The 21,546-nt window shown below is 45.0% G+C and overlaps 1 protein-coding gene across 11 annotated transcripts in view; it reads right to left on the bottom strand.

Annotated features, from left to right (window-relative positions):
• LOC135538666 (bromodomain adjacent to zinc finger domain protein 2B-like) overlaps positions 1–20,591 on the bottom strand; it is a 40,294-nt gene extending 19,703 nt beyond the window's left edge. For 8 of the 11 annotated variants that reach the window (XM_064964552.1, XM_064964554.1, XM_064964556.1 and 5 more), the window contains exons 1-10: positions 20,362–20,591; positions 19,770–19,954; positions 19,363–19,557; positions 18,416–19,036; positions 16,931–17,591; positions 16,436–16,717; positions 15,407–15,467; positions 13,484–13,592; positions 13,141–13,242; positions 12,484–12,697 (exon numbers count right to left, since the gene is read on the bottom strand). In XM_064964552.1, the coding sequence (XP_064820624.1) occupies positions 12,484–12,697; positions 13,141–13,242; positions 13,484–13,592; positions 15,407–15,467; positions 16,436–16,717; positions 16,931–17,591; positions 18,416–19,036; positions 19,363–19,557; positions 19,770–19,954; positions 20,362–20,566 (2,635 nt within the window). In that variant the 5' untranslated portion in view covers positions 20,567–20,591. The remainder of the gene's footprint in view (positions 1–12,483; positions 12,698–13,140; positions 13,243–13,483; positions 13,593–15,406; positions 15,468–16,435; positions 16,718–16,930; positions 17,592–18,415; positions 19,037–19,362; positions 19,558–19,769; positions 19,955–20,361) is intronic. The other 3 variants (XM_064964560.1, XM_064964561.1, XM_064964562.1) reach the window with 1 other exon arrangement.
• Positions 20,592–21,546: the final 955 nt, after the last annotated feature.

Below are 21,546 nucleotides of genomic sequence, written 5' to 3'. Positions count from 1 at the left end.
CACCAATCAGGCCTTTATGGATATAGAATAACTATCTTCAAAGTAATGATTCAGGACATCGGTTGTGAGATGAAAGCTTATTTTTAGTAATAATACTTGAACATGTTACATTTTACCAACCTTAGATTCTGTAAAACAATATAACAAAGTTCTAGCGAAAGCCAGGAAAATCTATTGTACATAACTGGCAAGTTCTCGTTTTTTTCTTCCCTGTTGCAAGGCATTCCGGTACTTGCAGTCAATAGTGTAATCCATTACAACAGATATGTACAGTGAGAAGAAAATGTATGTGAACCCTTTAGAATTATCTGGATATCTGAATAAATTGGTGATACAATTTGATCTGATCCTCTAAGTCACAACAATAGACAGTCTGCTTAAATTAATAACACAAACCATTATAATTTTTCATGTCTTTATTGAACACGCCATGTAAACATTCACAGTGCAGGTTGGAAAAAGTATGTGAACCCTTGGATTTAGCAACAGCTTAACCCTCCTTTGGCAGCAATAACCTCAAATGTTTTCTGTAGCTGCAGATCAGACCTGCACAACGATCAGGAGGAATATTGGACCATTCCTCTTCCAAAACTGTTTCAGTTCCACAATATTCTTGCAATGTCTGGTGTGAACTGCTCGAGGTCATACCACAGCATCTCAATCAGGTTGAAATCAGGACTCTGACTGGGCCACTCCAGAAGGCGTATTTTCTTCGGTTGAAGCCATTCTGTTTTTGATTTACTTCTGTCTTTTGGGTTGTTGTCTGGTTGCATCACCCAACTTCTGTTGAGCTTCAATTGGCAGACAGCCTTACATTCTTCTGCAAAATGTCTTGATAAACTTGGGAATTCGTTTTTCCATCGATGATAGCAAGCCGTCTAGGCCTAGAGGCAGCAAAGCAGCCCCAAACCATGATGCTCCCTCTACCATTGTTTACAGTTGGGATGAGGTTTTGATGTTGGTGTGCTGTGCTGTGCCTTTAATTCTCCACACAGTGTTGTGTGTTCCTTCCAAACAACTCAACTTTAGTTTCATCTGTCCACAGAATATTTCTCCATTTATAGACAATTTGTCTTACCGTGGACTGACTTTTAGAGATAGTTTTGTAACTCTTTCCAGCTGTATGCAAGGCAACAATTCTTAATCTCGGGTCTTCGGAGATCTCTATTGTTAGAGGCGTGGTTCATATCAGGTAATGCTTTTTGTGAATAGCAAACTCAAATTTTGTGATTTTTTTATTTTTATGGTGCAGGGCAGCTCTAACTAAAATCTACAATCTTGTCTCATTGATTCGGCTCCAGGTTAGCGGTCTCCTGACTCCAATTAGTTTTTGGAGAAGTCACTAGCCTAGGGATTCACATACTTTTCCCAACGTACAGTGTGAATGTTTAAATGATGTACTCAATATATACAAGAAAATACAATAATTAGTGTTTTATTAGTGTAAGCACACTGAGTTTTTCTATTGTTGTGACATATATGAAGATCAGATCAAATTTTATGTCAAATTTATGCAGAAATCCAGGTAATTCCAAATGGTTCACAATTTCTCTGGCCAATGTACATAGAATTCATGTGATGGAGATTGAGAACTAATACAATTACTCTTACATATGTAAATAACTGTAAAAGAAAATATCTTTAGACACAGCTCCATAAATTAACTGTAAACATTAACTCTGTAACCCATTAAAGTTACAACATCCTGCCCTCAGATGAACAGCTGTGTTCATCTACATCTCTAAGCAGTATATCAACTGAATAGGTCTTCTCAACAAAGTCCCCGAGGCAGTACGAACTGAACATGACCTGAATAGCCCATTTCAGCATGGAAACAGTTCCTCAATCTTCCCTTGGGTCCAGGTTTGTCTGGGTGTGTTATCTTCTCCGACGAGTGCAACATCACCCACTTTCAGTGTGGTGGGCTGTGGTGTCACAGGGGTGTGCCGACTTTAAATCCAGGAAGTAGTATCTTCGCTTGCTGGTCACAAGTCTCTGCCTGTATTTCCATCTGCATGTCATTTCCTCCTGGGTGCTGAGTGTCAGCTGGAAATGGCTTGGGTGGCAAAGAGGTTTGTCTTTTACTCACCAGGAAGTGTGCTGGTGTCGGGGGTTCTGGTTCATCCACCTCATTGTGGACGAAGGTCAGAGGGATAGAATTTATGATAGCTTAAACCTCTGTCAGGACTGTGCACACCTCTTCAAAAGTTGAGCAAAGCTCTCCCAAGAATGTTTCTCGGGCATGTCTTCACTGACCTGACAAGTCTTTCCGAGGATCCGCCCCACCATGCTGATCGCTTGGCGATGAACCTCCAAGCGATGCCCCTATCTAAGTTGGGGCACTTTGATTGCCTTCCACAACTCTTTCAAGTCCTGATCAGCGCTCTTGAATGCTTTTGCATTGTCCGAATAGATTACCTTACATAATCTTCTCCTTGAGATTAATCTTTTCAGAGCTAACAGGAATATCTCAGTTGACAAATGAGAGACCAGTTCCAAATTAAAGGCTCTGCTTAAACCACAAGTGAACAGCGCAATGTTTGACTTCTTCACAGAACCATTTTCTTTCATGTAGAGTGGCCCTGCAAAATCCACACCTGTAACTTTGAATGGTGGGTATTCAGTTATTCTGTCTTTTGGTAAAGGTGCAGTGCAGTGACCTGCTGTTCAGGCCTTGCCTTGAATCTTTTGCAAACTATACATCTTGCCACCGTGCTCTTGACTAGCTGCCTAGCACGCAAGATCCAGTATCGCTCGCTGATTTGTACTAGAGTGTCTCTTACTCCAGAATGCATCATCCTCTCAAGATAGTACTGTATAAACAGTTGAGTATCTGTGCTTATTGGGCAGAACCCATGGGTGCTGCTCTCTGAATGTGAAGTTGGACTGTTGCAGTCTTCCTCCTACACTGAGTAGTTCGTGTTCGTTTGTTTAGGCTTTTTCCTGCCTTCAGTAATGTCTCCTGACTGAAACTCTATTCTTCTGTTACCTTGATCCAGACTCGAACAGTTCGTCAGCAGTTAGTTCACCTTGCAACTTTAATATTTGTACGAGCATTGGCTATGAATCTCTTTATCCAGGTGGTCACGCTGAACACTTTTCAGTTTGCTGTACCTTTCAAGTTCCAACACGGTTTCAGTGATGTCTGTGCTGTTTGCTGTGAGCTGTACAGTGACCAGGCGACTGAACTTGAGTTCTGTATTCACCTCTTCTGGAACCGTGTCGTCATTAGTCTCCTCTGACTGATTAGGTGATGTCAGAATTCTGGGTCCATTCCACCATAGCTCGCTCTGTGTCAAGTTTTGAACAGTTTGTCCTCTTGTAGGGAGGTCGGCTGGATTAGTTTCCCCTTCGATATGTCACGATGACTCTGGATCGGTCAAGGACTGGAGCTCTCACTCCATTTGCGACAAACTTTTTTCATTTCTGAGCTGAGCTGCAAATCCAATGCAGCATGATCATCACGTCTGTCCACGTTTTGATCTGTTTTTGTTCCATTTTCAGTGTGGTCATCAGGTTGTTTGCTAGTCTCGCTCCAATCACAGCTACCATGAGCTCCATCCCAGCTGAGTCCCCTCTCCCACATTTCTTGGAACATGCGCTTGATCCTGATGGTGAAGGGGGTCAGGAAGCCAAGAGGGATGAAGAAGCATGCAGACGACTGCAGAACACTTCTCTGTGTTTTCCTTGTGCTTTAGAATGCTCAGTAGCGGCCTGAGGTCAAAAACAAAGTAATATGTTCATGGCCGCCACACTAAACCTAAACTCCTTGTGTTTCTAGTGCCAACGGGAGGTCAGTTGTCATACTCTCCTCCCATTTTGTTTTCAGTTCAGGAGGGTTGGTCATCCCCTTGCAGAGGTCCATGCCTGCAGTCAACAGCATTCGCTTTGCAGTTGTCACAAAGTAAGCCTCTTCAACATTGTGTTAAAATCACAGAGTGACTCCACCAATGCCTCGACAACTTCTGGTTGTTCTGTCTAGCTGTGAGCAAGAATGGACTTGGGGAAGCTCCAAATACCATTCTGGTTATCCTAAGCATGCGCAGCTCTTCTTCATTTTCTCCCCTTGGTGGGCCTGTGAGCAAGAGGAATCTCACGGCGTCTCTCTCTCTCTCTGCTAGGGATTTCTGCAGGAAAGCCTTCTTGATGTCTGCCGTGAATGCAATCTCATGTAGTCTGAACTTTATCAGAATGCTGTGCAGAATCAGATTCAGGTTCAGTCCTGTGAGTAGACAGTCAGAGGGATGGACAACCATCTTCATGGGACAAGGCATCAAACACCCCTCTCAGTTTTGTCGTCACCTTGTCCTCCCGGAGTACTGCATGGTGAGGTAAGTAATATTTCACGTTGTCGGAGTTTGATGCGTCCTTGGGCATGTCCACTGCCATATCCTACTGTATGTGGTCCTCAACTACTTCATTGTATCTGCTGTACAACATGATATCCTTCATTAGTCTTATCTTCAGACCTTCAAACCGTTTCTTGGCGATTCTATACAGTTGAAGTCGGAAGTTTACATACACCTTAGACAAATACATTTAAACTCAGTTTTTCACAATTCCTGACATTTAATCCTAGTAAAAACGAGGATAAGATTACCACTATTTAAGAATGTGAAATGTCAGAATAATAGAATCACATTCCCAGTGGGTCAGAAGTTTACATACACTCAATTATTACTTGGTAGCATTGCCTTTAAATTGGTTCAAATGTTTTGGGAAGCCTTCCACAAGCTTCCCACAATAAGTTGGGTGAATTTTGGCCCATTCCTCCTGACAGAGCTGGTGTAACTGAGTCAGGTTTGTAGGCCTCCTTGCTTGCACAAGCTTTTTAAATTCTGCCAACACATTTTCTATGGGTTGAGGTCAGGGCTTTGTGATGGCCACTCCAAATACCTTGATTTAGCCGTCTTTAAGCCATTTTGCCACATCTTTGGTAGTATGCTTGGGGTCATTGTCCATTCGGAAGACCCATTTGCGACCAAGCTTTAACTTCCTGACTGATGTCTTGAGATGTTGCTTCAACATATCCACATAATTTTCCTCCCTCTGATGCTATCTATTTTGTGAAGTGCACCAGTCCCTCTTGCAGAAAAGCACCACAACAATATGATGCTGCCACCTCCGTGCTTCACAGTTGGTGTTATCCGGCTTGCAAGCCTCCCTATTTTTTCCTCCAAACATAACGATGGTCATTCTCGCCAAACAGTTCTATTATTTCTTTCATCAGACCAGAGGACTTTTCTCCAAAAAGTACGATCTTTGTCCACATGTGCAGTTGCAAACCGTAGTCTGGCTTTTTTAATGGCGGTTTTGGAGCAGTGGCTTCTTCCTTGCTGAGCAGCCTTTCAGGTTGTCGAAATTAGAGTCGTTTTACTGCGGACATAGATACTTTGTACCCGTTTCCTCCAGCATCTTCACAGGGTCCTTTGCTGTTGTTCTGGGATTGATTTGCACTTTTCGCACCAAAGTACGTTCATCTCTAGTAGACAGAACGCGTCTCCTTCCTGAGTGGTATGACGGCTGCGTGGTCCCATGGTGTTTATACATGGGTACTATTATTTGTACAGATGAACGTGGTACCTTCAGGCATTTGGAAATTGCTTCCAAGGATGAACCAGACCTGTGGAGGTCTACAATTATATTCTGAGGTCTTGGCTGATTTATTTTGATTTTCCCATGATGTCAAGCAAAGAGGCGCTGAGTTTGAAGGTAGGCCTTGAAATACATTCACAGGTACACCTCCAATTGACTCAAATGATGTCAATTAGCCTATCAGAAGCTTCTAAAGCCATTACATTTTGGAATTTTCCAAGCTGTTTGTTTAAAGGCACAGTCAACTTAGTGTTGACCCACTGGCATTGTGATACAGTGAATAAGCAAAATAATCTGTCTAAACAATTGTTGGAAACATTACTTGTGTCAGCCACAAAGTAGATGTCCTAACCGTCTTGCCAAAACTATAGTTTGTTAACAAGAAATTTGTGGAGTGGTTGAAAAATGAGTTTTAATGACTCCAACTTAAGTGTATGTAAACTTCCGACTTCAACTGTAGTTGTCTTGGAGTTCTGGCATTTCTCATTTACATGGCAACTCCACATGGTATCGTTCATCTTTGAAGGTGGTTGTTCTCTCGAACATCTGTAGAGCCTCCTTTCCTCTGGGTTCTGTGTTTTCCATGTCAAGCCTTGGCGACACTTGACATGGACACTGGTCCCTGCACCGACCATCCAAGGGTGCCCTCTAAAGCAACCAGCGTCTGTCAGTTGCTCTACTCAGCCTGATACTATCTGCAAGTAGTAGTCTGCTCATATCAGGACAGAGTTCAGGATCTTTATCTTCTCGAAAATCTGCGAGCTGCAGTCCCTTTCTATTGAGCTCATGTTGAATCTGCTCACCAGGAACCTTCATCACAGCTGTGCACACTTGTGGGGTTTCAATTGCCTCCATTTAAATTCTCTGCTATTTGTCCCAGACATTCTCCAAGATGACTTTCACTGTGTTGCGTTGGGACATTGCTGGAGCAGTGGAGCCAAACGTGTGAAGAGTGAGTGCCTCTTGTCTGAATACTGGTATCTTCAGGCCCATCACAAGGTTTTCATGTATGAAGCTTCTCTGACTGCCTCCATCTAGTAAGCAATGAGCTATCTTCCTGCCCGATGGGCCTTCTACCCATGGCTTTTATCGTTTGTAGCGACACAGTGTGGCCGCCTGGTTGTCTTCACAGAATGGGGAATAACTGAGGAAACTACAGCATCTGCAGAAACAGGAGGGGGTTGCACCTCACTCCTCTTACCAGTACACACAGCAATGTGATGCCTGCTTCCATATGTTGCACATGACACTCCGACTTTAAAGAATTTTGCTATGTGTTTCTTTCCTAAACATACAAAGCATCTTCCCATGTTCTTTAGTTTCTCTTTGCGTGCAGCAATATTGTGATCTGGGCAGTTCTCTCATTTGTGGTCTGCACCATCACAGAATACAGTTCTGTTCCCTCTGGCTGGCCGGGTGCAGTGCCGCAGCAGATGGCATGTTGGGTCTTTGTTTTAATTTCATCGGAGGAGCATGACCTGTTCCATGGTTTGCGCTCTTTCTGTTGGTTGCATGATCTTAGCACTACAAATGACATCTCCCTGCTCTGAACCTCCTTCTGTAGGAAACTGACCATCTCAGACACTTTCCATTCATCATCTACTCCCCTCTGACGACGATAGTCAAGCGCTCCAATCTCCTCTGCAATTATCTGTAGTAAGATTGGGCACAGTAGCCTTCCATAGGTTTCTGACACTACACCCAGTGATTCCAAGCTCCTAATCTGAATTTCACATTCATCGTATGCGTCTGGAAGAGGATTTCTTTACGGGAGTGAGATTCAGCAGCTTTGACATGTGAGCACTAATCACAAGATCCTTCCTTCCAAATCTGCTCGAGAAGAGTGATTGTATCATCATAGTTACTGTCTGTTAACATCAGTCCTGCTACTGCCTTTGCTGCTGGTCCAGTGAGAAGTTTTCAGGTAGGTATAAACTTCTCTACTGCACACGAAGTAATCGGTATCCGGTTTTACTGGGTTATTTCCACATCAATCTGATTCAAAATCCGTGTTGTGGCACCTCAGGATGGTACCCCGCTTTTGTCTCATTCTTTCTGCTCCATACCGACGTTCCTCCTCAGCCATTTCAGCCACTTCATCCCTCCGATTGCCGTCGCAGCTCATACTCCCGGGTTTCGGCACCAAAACTTAGTAATGACTTGGGACGTCAGTTGAGATGTATTATTACTCAAAAAAAGTATTCTTGTTCATGTTACATTTTACCACTTTTACCTGCATAATGACTTGTCACTTGTACACAACAGGTGCGTTCTCTTATCTTTAGATACAGCAATGAATTAACTGTAAACATTAACTAACTCTGTAACCCATTAAAGTTATAACAATGGTAGAGTGGCCAGACGGTAAAAAGGCACATGACAGCCCACTAAAGTACACTCAGACCATGAGAAACAAAATTCTCTGGTCTGATGAAACCAAGATCGGACTCTTTGGCCTGAATGCCAAGCATCTCTTCTGGAAGAAACATGGCACCATCCCTACGGTGAAGCACGGTGGTGGCAGCATCATGCTGTGGGGATGTTTTTCAGCGGCAGGGACTGGGAGACTAGGCAGGATGGAGGGAAAGATGAACTCAGTACTTTGTACTTTTTTTACCGGAGCAAAGTACAGAGCGATCCTTGATAAAAACCTACTCCAGAGCGCTCAGGACCTCAGACTGGGGCAATGGTTCACCTTCCTACAGGACAACAACCCACAGCCAACACAATGCAGGAGTGGCTTCGGGACAAGTCTCAATCTCCTTGAGGGGCCCAGCCAGAGCCCGGACTTAAATCCTATCGAACATCTCTGGAGAGACCTGAAAATAGCTGTGCAGCGATGCTCCACATCCAACCTGAGAGTGCTTGAAAGGATCTGCAGAGAAGAATGGGAGAAACTACCCGAATACAGGTGTGTAGTTGCATACCCAAGAAGAGTCGAAGCTATAATCTCTGCCAAAGGTGCTTCAACAAAGTACTGAGTCTGAAAACATATGTAAATCTGATCAGTTTTTTTATGTTTAATTAACTTGCAGAAAATTCTAAAAACCTGTTTTTGCTTTGTCATTATGGGGTATTGTGTGTGTAGACTAAAAAAACTGTAATACCTTTTTTTTTAAGGCTGTAACGTAACAAAATGTGGAAAGATACTTGTGTGTATATAGAGTGCATTCAGAAAGTATGTGGACACCAATGTTCCCTACATTTCTTTGGGCACTGAGCATATTTCAGGTCTGCTGAGCGCAAACTTGAACGTTGTGAAAATTCTGTGCATGTAGCACACGTGGCTACATGCAGCTCTCGCTTTGATCTCAAAACAAGCACATCTACTCACGACCGCTCATGCTGTAAACATAGTCCAGTTCAAAGTAAATGGCATAGATCCCTATATGGCAATGGTTTATTTGCATATAGGCCTACTGCAGCTCTGATTGTTTATGCTGCACAGGTCTGTGTAGAGTACGGGCTGAGTCGTGTGTGTCAATCCAAAATAATCCCACTCCGATGCATTCTACTACAACAAAATATCTTGCATAGTTGGTTTTGTTTCAGTACGTTGCATTGAAAGTGGCTTATATTGCATTGATTCAGTCACAATTGCCACAGTAAAGCGAAACGTTGATTGTGTTAACCGGGAAAACTCTAGAACAGTGGTGACCAACCTTTGAGTCGAGATCACTTTCCGAGTCAAAATGCAAGCTGCGATGTACTGGACAGATTTTTTTTACATGATTTAAAAAACATAAGCCTATGCAACATTAACCAATTAAAAACAGCACTGTAGCAATGAGGTTTGGGCAGTAAGCTATAGGCTTTGCTTGAATTGCCCTGTCAATGCATAGTTGTTGGGGTCATTTCTTAAAATATACACTGCTCAAGAAAATAAAGGGAACACAAAAATAACACATCCTAGATCTGAATGAAAAAAAATCGTATATTTTCTTTACATAGTTGAATGTGCTGACGACAAAATCACACAAAAATTATCAATGGAAATCAAATGTATCAACCCATGGAGGTCTGTATTTGGAGTCACACTCAAAATTAAAGTGGAAATCCACACTACTAATGTCCTTGCTGAGCATGTCCTTAAAACAAATCAAAATGAGGCTCAGTAGTGTGTGTGGCCTCCACGTGCCTGTATGACCTCCCTACAATGCCTGGGCATGCTCCTGATGGGGTGGCGGATGTTCTCCTGAGGGATCTCCTCCCAGACCTGGACTAAAGCATCCACTAACTCCTGGACAGTCTGTGGTGCAACATGGCGTTGGTGGATGGAGTGAGACATGATGTCCCAGATGTGCTCAATTGGATTCAGGTCTGGGGAACGGGTGGGCCAGTCCATAGCATCAATGCCTTCCTCTTGCAGGAACTGCTGACACACTCCAGCCACATGAGGTCTACCATTGTCGTGCATTCGGAGGAACCCAGGGCCAACCGCACCAGCATATGGTCTCACAAGGGGTCTGAGGATCTTATCTCGGTACCTAATGGCAGTCAGGCTACCTCTGGCGAGCATATGGAGGGCTGTGCAGCCCCCCAAAGAAATGCCACCCAACACCATGACTGACCCACCGCCAAAATCGGTCATGCTGGAGGATGTTGCAGGCAGCAGAACGTTCTCCACGGCGTCTCCAGATGCTGTCACATGTGCTCAGTGTGAACCTGCTTTCATCTGTGAAGAGCACAGGGCGCCAGTGGCGAATTTGCCAATCTTGGTGTTCTCTGGCAAATGCCAAATGTCCTGCAAGTACAACCCCCACCTGTGGACGTCGGGCCCTCATACCACCCTCACGGAGTCTGTTTCTGACCGTTTGAGTAGACACATGCACATTTGTGGCCTGCTGGAGGTCATTTTGCAGGGCTCTGGCAGTGCTCCTCCTGCTCCTCCTTGCACAAAGGCGGAGGTAGCTGTCCTGCTGCTGGGTTGTTGCCCTCCTACGGCCTCCTCCACGTCTCCTGATGTACTGGCCTGTCTCCTGGTAGCGCCTCCATGCTCTGGACACTACGCTGACAGACACAGCAAACCTTCTTGCCACAGCTCGCATTGATGTGCCATCCTGGATGAGCTGCACTACCTGGGCCACTTGTGTGGGTTGTAGACTCCGTCTCATGCTACCACTAGAGTGAAAGCACCGCCAGCATTCAAAAGTGACCAAAACATCAGCCAGGAAGCATAGGAACTGAGAAGTGGTCTGTGGTCACCACCTGCAGAACCACTCCTTTATTGGGGGTGTCTTGCTAATTGCCTATAATTTCCACCTGTTGTCTATTCCATTTGCACAACAGCATGTGAAATGTATTGTCAATCAGTGTTGCTTCCTAAGTGGACAGTTTGATTTCACAGAAGTGTGAATGACTTGGAGTTACATTGTGTTGTTTATGTGTTCCCTTTATTCTTTTGAGCAGTGTATATTTCAAAATTTGAGGTAGGCTATATGATCACACCGTTAATAGATCTGCTGTTGTATTACTTGAGGCACAGCTGAGTGAGCATAAAGACTTAGAGTCCACCTCTCAACAACCCTTCGCTTTCTCTTTCCTCCACTGACCAAAAAGGTGCACTGTCTTCCAGCTGAAGGCAAAACTGAAGTTGAACCGCATTACTTCTGCCTCATGAACAAATTCATGTTGTTACTCCTACGAACAAGAAAGTTAAATATTCCTTGATATTAAAAAAGACCAAGCTGCTAATAACAACGTAAGCCTATCGATACACTCAAATTATTAATGCTGCAGTGCTTTGAAATAGGAAGACCGCGCATTTTAAAATTGTAATACAAAGTGCTGAGTAAGAACTTACACATGAACTCATATAAACAGCAGTTATTCATTGCATTTGTTGACAGTCTCTCTCGTCATGGTTTTAAACCTTTTGAAATTTCACAGTATCAATTTTGCTGTAGCTTTCTTTTATGCCTGCTACGTTACTGCAGACGCGGTAATCTAAGCCATTCGATTGGCCAGCGGTAGGCCTATAGTGCACTTGATTTTCTCTCTGTGCTCGCCGGAAAGGCAAAGTTTGTACCTTCAGACACATGAAATTGTTAAGAATGGCACCAGTTCGGCTACCTATGTACTGTTATTGTGAAGTGGAAATGTCTAGGAGCAACAATGGCTCAGCCACGAAGTGGTAGGCCACACAAGCTCACAGAACGGGACCGCCGAGTGCTGAAGGGCATAGCGCTAACTACCGAGTTCCAAACTGCCTCTTGAAGCAACGTCAGCACAAGAACTGTTCGTTGGAAGCTTCACGAAATGAGTTTCCATGGCCGAGCAGCCGCACACAAGCCTACGATCACCATGCGCAATGCCAAGCGTCGGATGGAGTGGTGTAAAGCTCGCCGCCATTGGACTCTGGAGCAGTGGAAACGCGTTTTCTGGAGTGATGAATCATACTTCACCATCTGGCAGTCCGACGGATGAATCATGGTTTGCTGGATGCCAGGAGAACGCTACCTGCCCCAATGCATCGTGCCAACTGTAAAGTTTGGTGGAGACAAAATGGTTTGGGGCTGTTTTTCATAGTTTAGCCTAGCCCCATTAGTTCCAGTGAAGGAAAATCTTAACACTACAGCATACAATGACATTCTAGATGATTCTGTGCTTCCAACTTTGTGGCAACAGTTTGGGGAAGGCCCTTTCCTGTTTCAGCATGACAATGCCCCCATGCACAAAGCGAGGTCCATACAGAAATGGTTTGTTGAGATCGGTGTGAAAGAACTTGACTGGCATGCACACAGCCCTGACCTCAACCACATCGAACACCTTTGGGATGAATTGGAATGGCGACTGCGAGCCAGGCCTAATCGCCCTTCGACGAGCAGGTGTTCACATACTTTTGGTCACTTAGTGTACCCCAGTGATGCTTGCAAGAACTGAACCCACCTTGAGCTTCCAGTTTGCGTAGAAGTTTGGCGTCAGTGGTGCCTGGGAAGTCTGCCTCGCCAACGTTAGGACGTCGACCCTTACTGCGCCTGGACCGGGGGCCCTCGTCACCTCTCCTCTGGTGCTCAGACTTAGGGGGATGCCCACGCCTCCCCTCCATGGCCAGGATACGAGGAATCACCTCATCTTCGGTCAACAAGCTCCACTGCAATCCCTTATGAGAGGAGAGCGAGGGACAGCCAATTAGAGCATTCCATTTACTTACACTGCAGTATGACTATACTTGATGCCGTATAAACAAACATCCCTCATGACAAAGAAATATGAACGTTAAGCTTAAATACATACATCTATGTAATTGCTACCTTTAAGTATGAATCAATTAGACATCACTTGTTGTTGTTAAATGTAGAAAAACACATTTGTCACATTTTTTTCCGATGTACTGAAAGGGCTCCATCTTAAGATAGCGTTTTGGAGTGAACTATCCCTTTAACTATATGCGCCTGGCTTTCATATTACAATACAGCGATATAACTTTTCCTGTGAATGTAATAGTAACACAATGATATACAGTACTTTAGTACAGCTACAGTACAGCTACGGAAGACTGCTCTGTGGGAGGGAAAAAACATTCAATAAAGAGATGACAGTCACCTGCGGTCCTTCTCTGGCTTCATAGAAGTCACCAACCCTTATTTTTGCACTGAAGCTAAAATGATCGCGTGTGATGTCACTTATTCCATTTCTGGACACATACTACAAAGAAGAACATAAATGAGGCCTTGGTGAGACAAAATATCAGTGTTAAGGCAAAGATTAAGTTAATAACAGAAACCTTATTGGTTTGGGTGTAAACTATGTCTTTCTTGATCAAAATCTGGAGACAATGCAAATAAAATCCCTCATTAACATTAGCTTTAAATCTATTAGGATTCGTACGAGAGAGATGTAGGGAGAGAGGATGCTAACGCTAGTGACCTGGGAGATATGACCTTACCTTCATCACGTCGGGGTACTGCCTGAGCTTCTTCCCACACGGGGCGTAATACGCCACGTCTCCCTGCAGACGGCCCGCCACATTACAGATACGAGTCTCTCTCTGCCACCTAGGATGGAGGGAGGTTACAAGTGATTCACGTACAGGAGCACAATCCCATTCACACTAAATCGGGCAGAACGACACAGTACAGTGCCGATATATTCCAGTCATGTATCATTTTGTAAAGCTAGAATTGTTACATGCTCTTCTCCTAGCTGCCAATCCTTCAGCAGACAGCTAGAGCCTGATGTTGGCGAGGGCAGCTATCTAAATGAGCGGTTTACAGCTGTGTCTTCTGTACTGAGTGGCCTGGCTGCCCTGTGAGCCCTGTAGGACTCCAGCAGTAATCAGACTCTCCTGGGATGGACAGCTGCCAAGAGGAACACCGCCCCACACGACACTTCACTCAGTGCATCTGGACAGCCGCCATCTCCTAACAGAAACGGCCTGAGGATTCCGGCCCAAACGGCACCCTATTCCCTACATGGTACACTAACCCATGGGGCTCTAGTCAAAAGTAGCGCACTATACAGGGAATAGGGTAGCATTTGCGACGTAGCCTGGGTCTTAAGCGGAGCAGGGGACTGATATAAGGCTTGTCGCCTTGCTTTTCTCTTTGAACCTGCTGATGAGAAACATCCGTGGGAGATGAAAGACACCCTGATCTAAGTGCAGCGTCGCTGGGTTTGTGGTGGGTGGCGGGACGGAGCTGCTAATGTTGCGCATCTGTGTTGAGACTGGATGTGGTTAACCCCTGACCATCACTGCTGCAGTGCCTCATTTCCTGGCCACTCGGCTTATTGTCAGGCCTGGGCTTTGGAGGGGCCCACTGAGGGAAGGCGGGATGGATGGTGGGTGGTAGGGAGGGATAGAGAAAAGGGATGAAGAATAGAGGGAAAGAGAGAGGGACAAGGGAGGGAAAGGGGAAAGTTTGAGGAAGGGAGAGTTTAGGGGAGGAGGGATAGCGGGAAGGAAGGATGAGGGGAGGGAAGGAGCGATGTTGTGATGTTTACTCTTTTTTTCGTCTAGCCACTCTGTTGTTGACGATGTATCATCACCGCTCTGGAAAAAGGAACCTCACTGATTGGGATGTATACACTATGATTTGGCTCCTTTAAGACCCTTTTAGTCAGTCATACCACCCATGTTTGAGGGACAGAGGAAATTGCCACAACATCATATTATAGTACCATTTTTTTTTTACAATAAATGCACTATGCATTATTTGTGTTGAATGCTGTAACACAGAATACAACAATTAATAAAAGTTCCAGGATGGTAGTGACTGCTTATCACTTTTTAACCATCATTTATTCACATTACTTTAATAAAATTTATTTTATGACTTATTTAATTCCAAGTCATCATCTCATCAGAGCTGCTGCCTATGCTGTCTGAGAAAATCACTATTTTAGAAGGTCTTCAAATTAAATAAGACATACTTTTATGACTGCTGAATACCACCTATCATTCACGTAGATCATGTATTTTCAGACTCGAAGCAACTGCTTTCTATCCCTCTCGATTTTGCTTGTGCTCTTCACACAGATTGGACAAGTTTAAGTGGGCGCACAATGGATTACAGTCATTGTAGTTAATTACCAAGTGTTCTGTGCTAAACTATGTAAAATATTGGCCTGTTGGAAACTACAACATCACAGTTCAGGCTCGATGTGATTATCTCAACAGAAGCTGCACAAATCAAGCTCACAGAAATAAAAACAGAACGAAATGGAATTCAAATAATTGAACCGAAGTCGGTCAATTAGTTGTTTAAAACCCCCAAAATAACTGACATTTCGGTTAATCACTCAGCACTCACAGTGGGTGACCAGTGACATTCTGAGTGGTGTATATATGTATATACGGTGTATATCTTACCCAAACTCTAGAGGTGTCCGCAGCTTTCTCTCATCTGTCACTCTCCTTCTCTTCCCTGTTCCTGGGATAAAGAGGGGAGTCTTTACAACAGTCTGACAGATCCACTGTGACCTGAGCAAATGCAGAAACCTTGTCGTGTTGGCCAGAGGTGCCCTTACTCTAAAATAAGAAACACCTAGGGGGAAACAATGGCTTGATAACTCCACCCACCAGACAGGGTACCTTTAAGAACATTTCAGCCTGTTACGTTCAGGTGTTTTATTCAAAGAAACATGCAAAACCATAGGGTCCTTTTAACCACGGTTGCTTTTAGAAATTACACATCAACGCAGGGTTAGCAATACAGTACCTTGTCAAATCGACCATGTCAAAGCCGATATCAAGGAATAGAGTTGAAGAATGATTATATGGGAGTGGAACTACAACAATAAAAAGATTCCAACATGCAGCTATTAGGAAAGAGAGACTCGGACTGCAGTAATCATGGAGGTCTGAGCCAGCCAAGTGCTTCAGCTGCTAAACGGTTAAACATGTGCCAGCCAGGGTAATCAAAAGACTCAAAGGGCCTACTCTGGGTCATCAAAACAATGACAAACACTTTGTTCATGGTGTCTCAATGCAAAATGATGCCTCTGGTCAATGTTTTCCTGCTGGATTTCTTTTTTTTTTTTAAAGCATGCGTTGTTTCCCCTGGATTGGACTGGGTGATCGGACTAAGCATTTGGAGAAGGAGAGGACTGGACTTCCAACCAACAGCCTCAAGGTCCACGACCAAATAGCACTATATAGGGAATAGAGTGCCAATTGGGATGCAGGCCATGAGAGTAGCACACTGGTTTGAGCAGGGCTCTCCAACCCTGTTCCTGAAGAGATACCGTCCTGTAAGTTTTTTCTCCAACCCTAATCTAACGCACCTGATTCTAATAATTAGCTGGTTGATAAAATCTACAGGAGGGTAGCTCTCCAGGAACAGGGTTGGAGAGCCACAGGTTAGAGAACAAAGATGAGCTGAGAGAGTTCCATTGGTACCTGGTGGAGTGGAGCAGAGAGTATATGAGGAAGAGGGGGTGCTGTGGTAGGCCAAGGCCCCAGAGCTGGTCACCATGGCTGGGGTGGGCAGGCCACCGGATGCCTTGATGACCTGGAGGTTGAGAGGGGAGCAGCTGGCAGAGAGGCTGGAGGAGGTGGTGTCGAGTAGAGAAGAGGAGCCTTTGGCACGCTTCAGAGGGGTCCTATCTGCCTCCGTGTCCGTGGTGGTCTCGTCGCGGTCCTTCACGTCGTCCGAGTCGCTCTCCAGATTACTCTCAGACTCTGCAAGGGACACCAGTGGGAGTGGAGGACTTGATAAGTCATTCTCCAATTAACATTCAGTTCACATTCAACCACACTGATAATCACAGGCCTCTTGAAGGAACCTCTTTAAAGTATCTGCTGAATCTGTACCTAAAGTGGCTCTGAAGCACTTAAACCAGACGTAAGAGCTGTTTCAGAAGTGCATCCCATTAACGTGCTGAGCTGACTAACCTGATAGGCTGTCATCAGAATCCTCGTCGTCGTCGTCGTCATCATGTTCATCATCCTCATCCTCTATGGAGTCGTCAGAGTCCTTGCTGCTGGGGATGTCAGACTCTGTGCCCCGGAACAGCTCCATCTGGGACTGCACCAGGTGGGTCTGGGACTGGGAGATGCCCTTCCCTGTGTGGAGAGCCTTTTGCTGGGCCTTGCTCTTCCCAGCTCTGTGGGCCAGGCCCGGTGAGGTAGAGGCCCAGCCTAGGGCTCCAGAGCTGTGCTCCTTATGCCCAGTGCTCAGGTTGACAGGCATAGAGAAGGGTGGGCTGGTGGCAGCCATGAGAGAATTGTTGATGGTGCTCCTGTTCTGACTGCTGCTGCGAGGCTTGGTGATGAGGGCCAGGGGGGCATCCTGCACAATGCTGTGGATCACCCCTTTGGGGTGGGCGCCCAGGAGGGAGGTGGCCAGGAACAGGTTTGAGTGGTTGGTGTGTGGAGAAGGGAGCCTGTGACTGGTCGGGGTCTCTGGAGACAGTTTGGGCGGGGCTAATGAGGAGGGCAGTGCTAATGAGGACGACGAGGCGGCCATTTTCTTTTTCTTCAGGCTCTTGAACAGATCCTGATGCATCACTGGCAGAGGGAAGGCCTGTTTGAAGTGCTCCTGGGAGACGACGGGCTTAAGGAGAGAAGGAAGAGGGGAAAAAGAGAATGGAAGTAATTATACGAGCTGTCAGTCATTTGCATTACTGCAGATTGTGAAAGGAAAACATAATAAGGAATGCACTTGTAATTGCTCAGCGAGAATGACAATGAGGAAGCGGGTCTCTCCCATTAAAGTATATTAAAACAAGTCCGTGTTGAACACGGTATACAAAGAATAAAAAGCTGTTCGGCACAGTCCCTGACAATTTTTTCTGTTTCGTGCCGTATTCTAGGCTGAGCAATCAACTTTCTTTTTTGCGATACCTCTAAACTCCATCAGTACTCAAATCCTGTTCCAAAGGTCTTGTTATAGATTGACCTGCTATCACCACTGTTCAGATTAACAATAATAATTTAATTCTTGGAAAAAGACAGATTTTTTTCCCCCTTTTGATAACAATGGGATAGCAACGGGCTTCCTAAAGCATTACTGAGTTAATTGCATGTCAGCTTTTGTGAAGTATTTCCAATAAAGCTAACTGCATTGTCACTTTAGGTCGTGTACAGGGAGAGCCGGCATGAAACGTAATCAAACTGCTGATAACAGTGCTTAGACGTTTCATTTTCTGTAGAGAAGAAGCTGACCTTTTCAAATCTGCAAATCAGAAACAATGATAGTCAAGAAGAAATGGGAGATACTAAATATCCATATCCGAAACTCTGTAAAAAAAAAAGAATGTTATCAATATTGCTTTGGAGAAAGACTTCAATCGAATAGTCTTATTTTAATAAGTGGAAAACACACCATTACAAACAAAACAATGAAAATGCAAATAATTTGCATACAGCAAGACTCACCTGTTTCAATTTAAAGTTGTTGATGTGTAACAAGGTTTCATCCAGGAAGTTTCTGCTTTCCAACTTCATACTGTCAGACAGGGGTTTGGGGGAGCCTGTCCGAGATTTGGGTGTGTGTGAGGGTGAAAGGGTGGGTGGTTTGGGGGACGAAGACAGAGAGAGAGGCTTGGGTGAGGAGGAGAGAGACAAGGGCTTCGGAGAGGAGCAGAGGGAGACGGGCTTGGGAGATGAAGAGAGAGAGTTTGGTTTAGGTGAAGAAGAAAGAGAAAAGGGTTTGGGTGAGGAAGAGAGAGAGAAGGGCCTGGTGGGTTGGGGAGACGATAAGGCCTCCCTGCGTGGTTTGACCAGAGCCAAGGGTTTAGTACTGGCCAGCCCCGTAGCCTGGATCACACTGGTGTGCTGCTTGAGTTCTTCCTCCCTGTTCCTGGAGCTCTGGAAGACTAGGGATGTGGACTGGGACAGTGCTGGGGGCTGGGGTGAGGGTTTGAGCGGGTAGTGGAGGAAATGGAGAAAGGCCTCATCTGGATGTTTCTGAAGCAGACCACTCCGGCTGTCCCGAGCCTTCTCGCCTTCAGCAGCATGGGGTCTCTTCTTGCTGATGGCAGTGCTCTGTGTCAGGCTCTGAGAGAGAGAGAAGAGGAGGGGGAGGACAGTTTCATGTCAGCTCTGACTCAACCCAGTCCACAATGGCAGCCCTGTCGGGCAACACGGTCAGGCCCCCAGCGTGCCACCCACCAGCGGAGCTGCCCTTGACATTTAACTGAGATTAACATTCATAGAGAGCGTCACAGTGTGCTTGGAACAAAGCAGGAAGTATAACATTTTCGAAAGACAAACCATACAGACATGTCATGTTGAAATAGTGTATGCATGAGTCCAGATATATGGCTACCGAGTTCTAACAATCCAACAGGGACAGTTTGACTGGACAAGCGCCTGAAGTACACCTTAATCGTCCTCTTTACACGGCTCTCCTTCTCCGAGTCAGAATCGTCGCTGTCGTTGCTCTGATCGTCGTCGTCATCCTCCTCGTCTAGGTCGTCTGAGTCACTGCTGTTCACCCCGTCGCTGGAGATATCCGAGGAAGAACCTGATTCGCTGTCACTGTTGCTGGACGCCTCCACTGGTTTCTTGCTGAGTTTCTATAACAGAGAACAGTGACGGAGTCATTCCGGCCTGTACGGTAACAGAATACCATTGCAAAACAGCACACATCTCAGATGTCAATGTTTGTCTAGATCGCAGCCGCCCTCGCGGGACACTAACGTTGCCAGATATGTTTACCACAAACTAGTCCTTTTTGGACTTGTTTTTCCTGGGTAAGCCCTATTATTAGTTGCCAGATCCTACAAACCTTCTCTTTAGTTTTCTTAACGCTCTTCTCCTTCACTTGGGTCCCATCCTGGTGGCTCTTGCGGCTTCCGTTGGTGGCTTTCTGTTTCTCCGTGTTCCCCTGTGTTGAGAACGTAGTGGGGGTTGTGCTGAAGCTGCTCCCAGACACAGTGGAGATCCTGCTGCCATTCACAGCGCCATTCACTCCTTTGACCATGAGGAAACAGACACCACCAACTATCAAATCAGGAACAACCACTTTTGTACAGTGATTATGAAAAGGAAAAAAGGTGGAAGACGGGTGAGTTCTCTAAAATGATGACTTATCAGAAATTGCCAAAGCATCTAATATTGGGGAAAAACTAATTACATTAGCAAAAGGATCTCCAGGTTAACATATTCACTGGTGAGACACCCGGCACCTGCTTACAAACTGATTTATGCATTAACATGGTCTTCTTATTGCCTCCAGGGTCAATTAAACATATTTGATATTGTACCTGTGCCCATAAGGACATCATTCTCTTTTATGCAGAAAGGTTCCTTGCTTCATTAAATTGTTTGCAGAGTAGGGAAAACATCTGGCAAGAGAGAAAGTGTGCGTGTCTGCCTACCTTTGGCTGTGGCTCGTCCGTTCTTGCTGGGGATGCGGGCCTGGAAGGGGCTGAGGTCGTTGCTCTGCTGGAGTTGGGGTAGGAACATGGGCGGCAGTCCCAGGAGATGGGGAAAGAAGGCTGCAGCTCCCCGCCCCTGAGACTCAGCTGCCCGCCACCATTCTTGGGTGTGGAGGGAGAGGAGAGAGAATGCATGAGAATCCATGCCAGGCTGATTTCACTGTTATTCGAGTCGTGTTTAATGCATCTCGGTGATGACACACTGTTTCAGACAGCCAGGGTTTACGGCTGTTCAACCTTTCCGTTTCTCTTTGAGCAGATCTCAGCAGATGACCAGTGCATTCCACAGACTCACTGATTTCAGCCCATGTAATTGTAAACATGTTGAGAATTGTAAATCCCAGAGGATAGACGTAGCTCCACATTTGAGCCTCATACATGCTGGATATTTCACAGCTGCAAAAACAGTCTCACGGGGACTTTCTCTTTCCCTATAAATGGCAAAAGAAATTCAAAATGGAGCCCTTCGTGCTTGATGAAGTTGAAAACGAGTTACTCCTGATTCATTTGTGATTCCAGACTTATACAAAATATATATATATATATATATTCACAAGCTCCAGAAACTGTATACAGTTCCTGGTTGTTAACCAACACCATTTTCCTCTGAGTGTGACAGAAAAAAAATTATGTAACAAAACGTTTAGCTTGAAAAGTGTGATACAGTGCCTTGCGAAAGTATTCGACCCCCTTGAACTTTGACCTTTTGCCACATTTCAGGCTTCAAACATAAAGATATAAAACTGTATTTTTTGTGAAGAATCAACAACAAGTGGGACACAATCATGAAGTGGAACGACATTTATTGGATATTTCAAACTTTTTTAACAAATCAAAAACTGAAAACTTGGGCGTGCAAAATTATTCAGCCCCTTTACTTTCAGTGCAGCAAACTCTCTCCAGATGTTCAGTGAGGATCTCTGAATGATCCAATGTTGACCTAAATGACTAATGATGATAAATACAATCCACCTGTGTGTAATCAAGTCTCCGTATAAATGCACCTGCACTGTGATAATCTCAGAGGTCCGTTAAAAGCGCAGAGAGCATCATGAAGAACAAGGAACACACCAGGCAGGTCCGAGATACTGTTGTGAAGAAGTTTAAAGCCGGATTTGGTTACAA

Source organism: Oncorhynchus masou, unplaced genomic scaffold (genome assembly GCF_036934945.1).
Source record: "Oncorhynchus masou masou isolate Uvic2021 unplaced genomic scaffold, UVic_Omas_1.1 unplaced_scaffold_16___fragment_2___debris, whole genome shotgun sequence".
NCBI classification, from domain to species: Eukaryota; Metazoa; Chordata; class Actinopteri; order Salmoniformes; family Salmonidae; genus Oncorhynchus; species Oncorhynchus masou.
The sequence above is the reverse complement of the archived record's forward strand: the minus strand, read 5'-3'. Positions and strand labels throughout refer to the sequence as shown.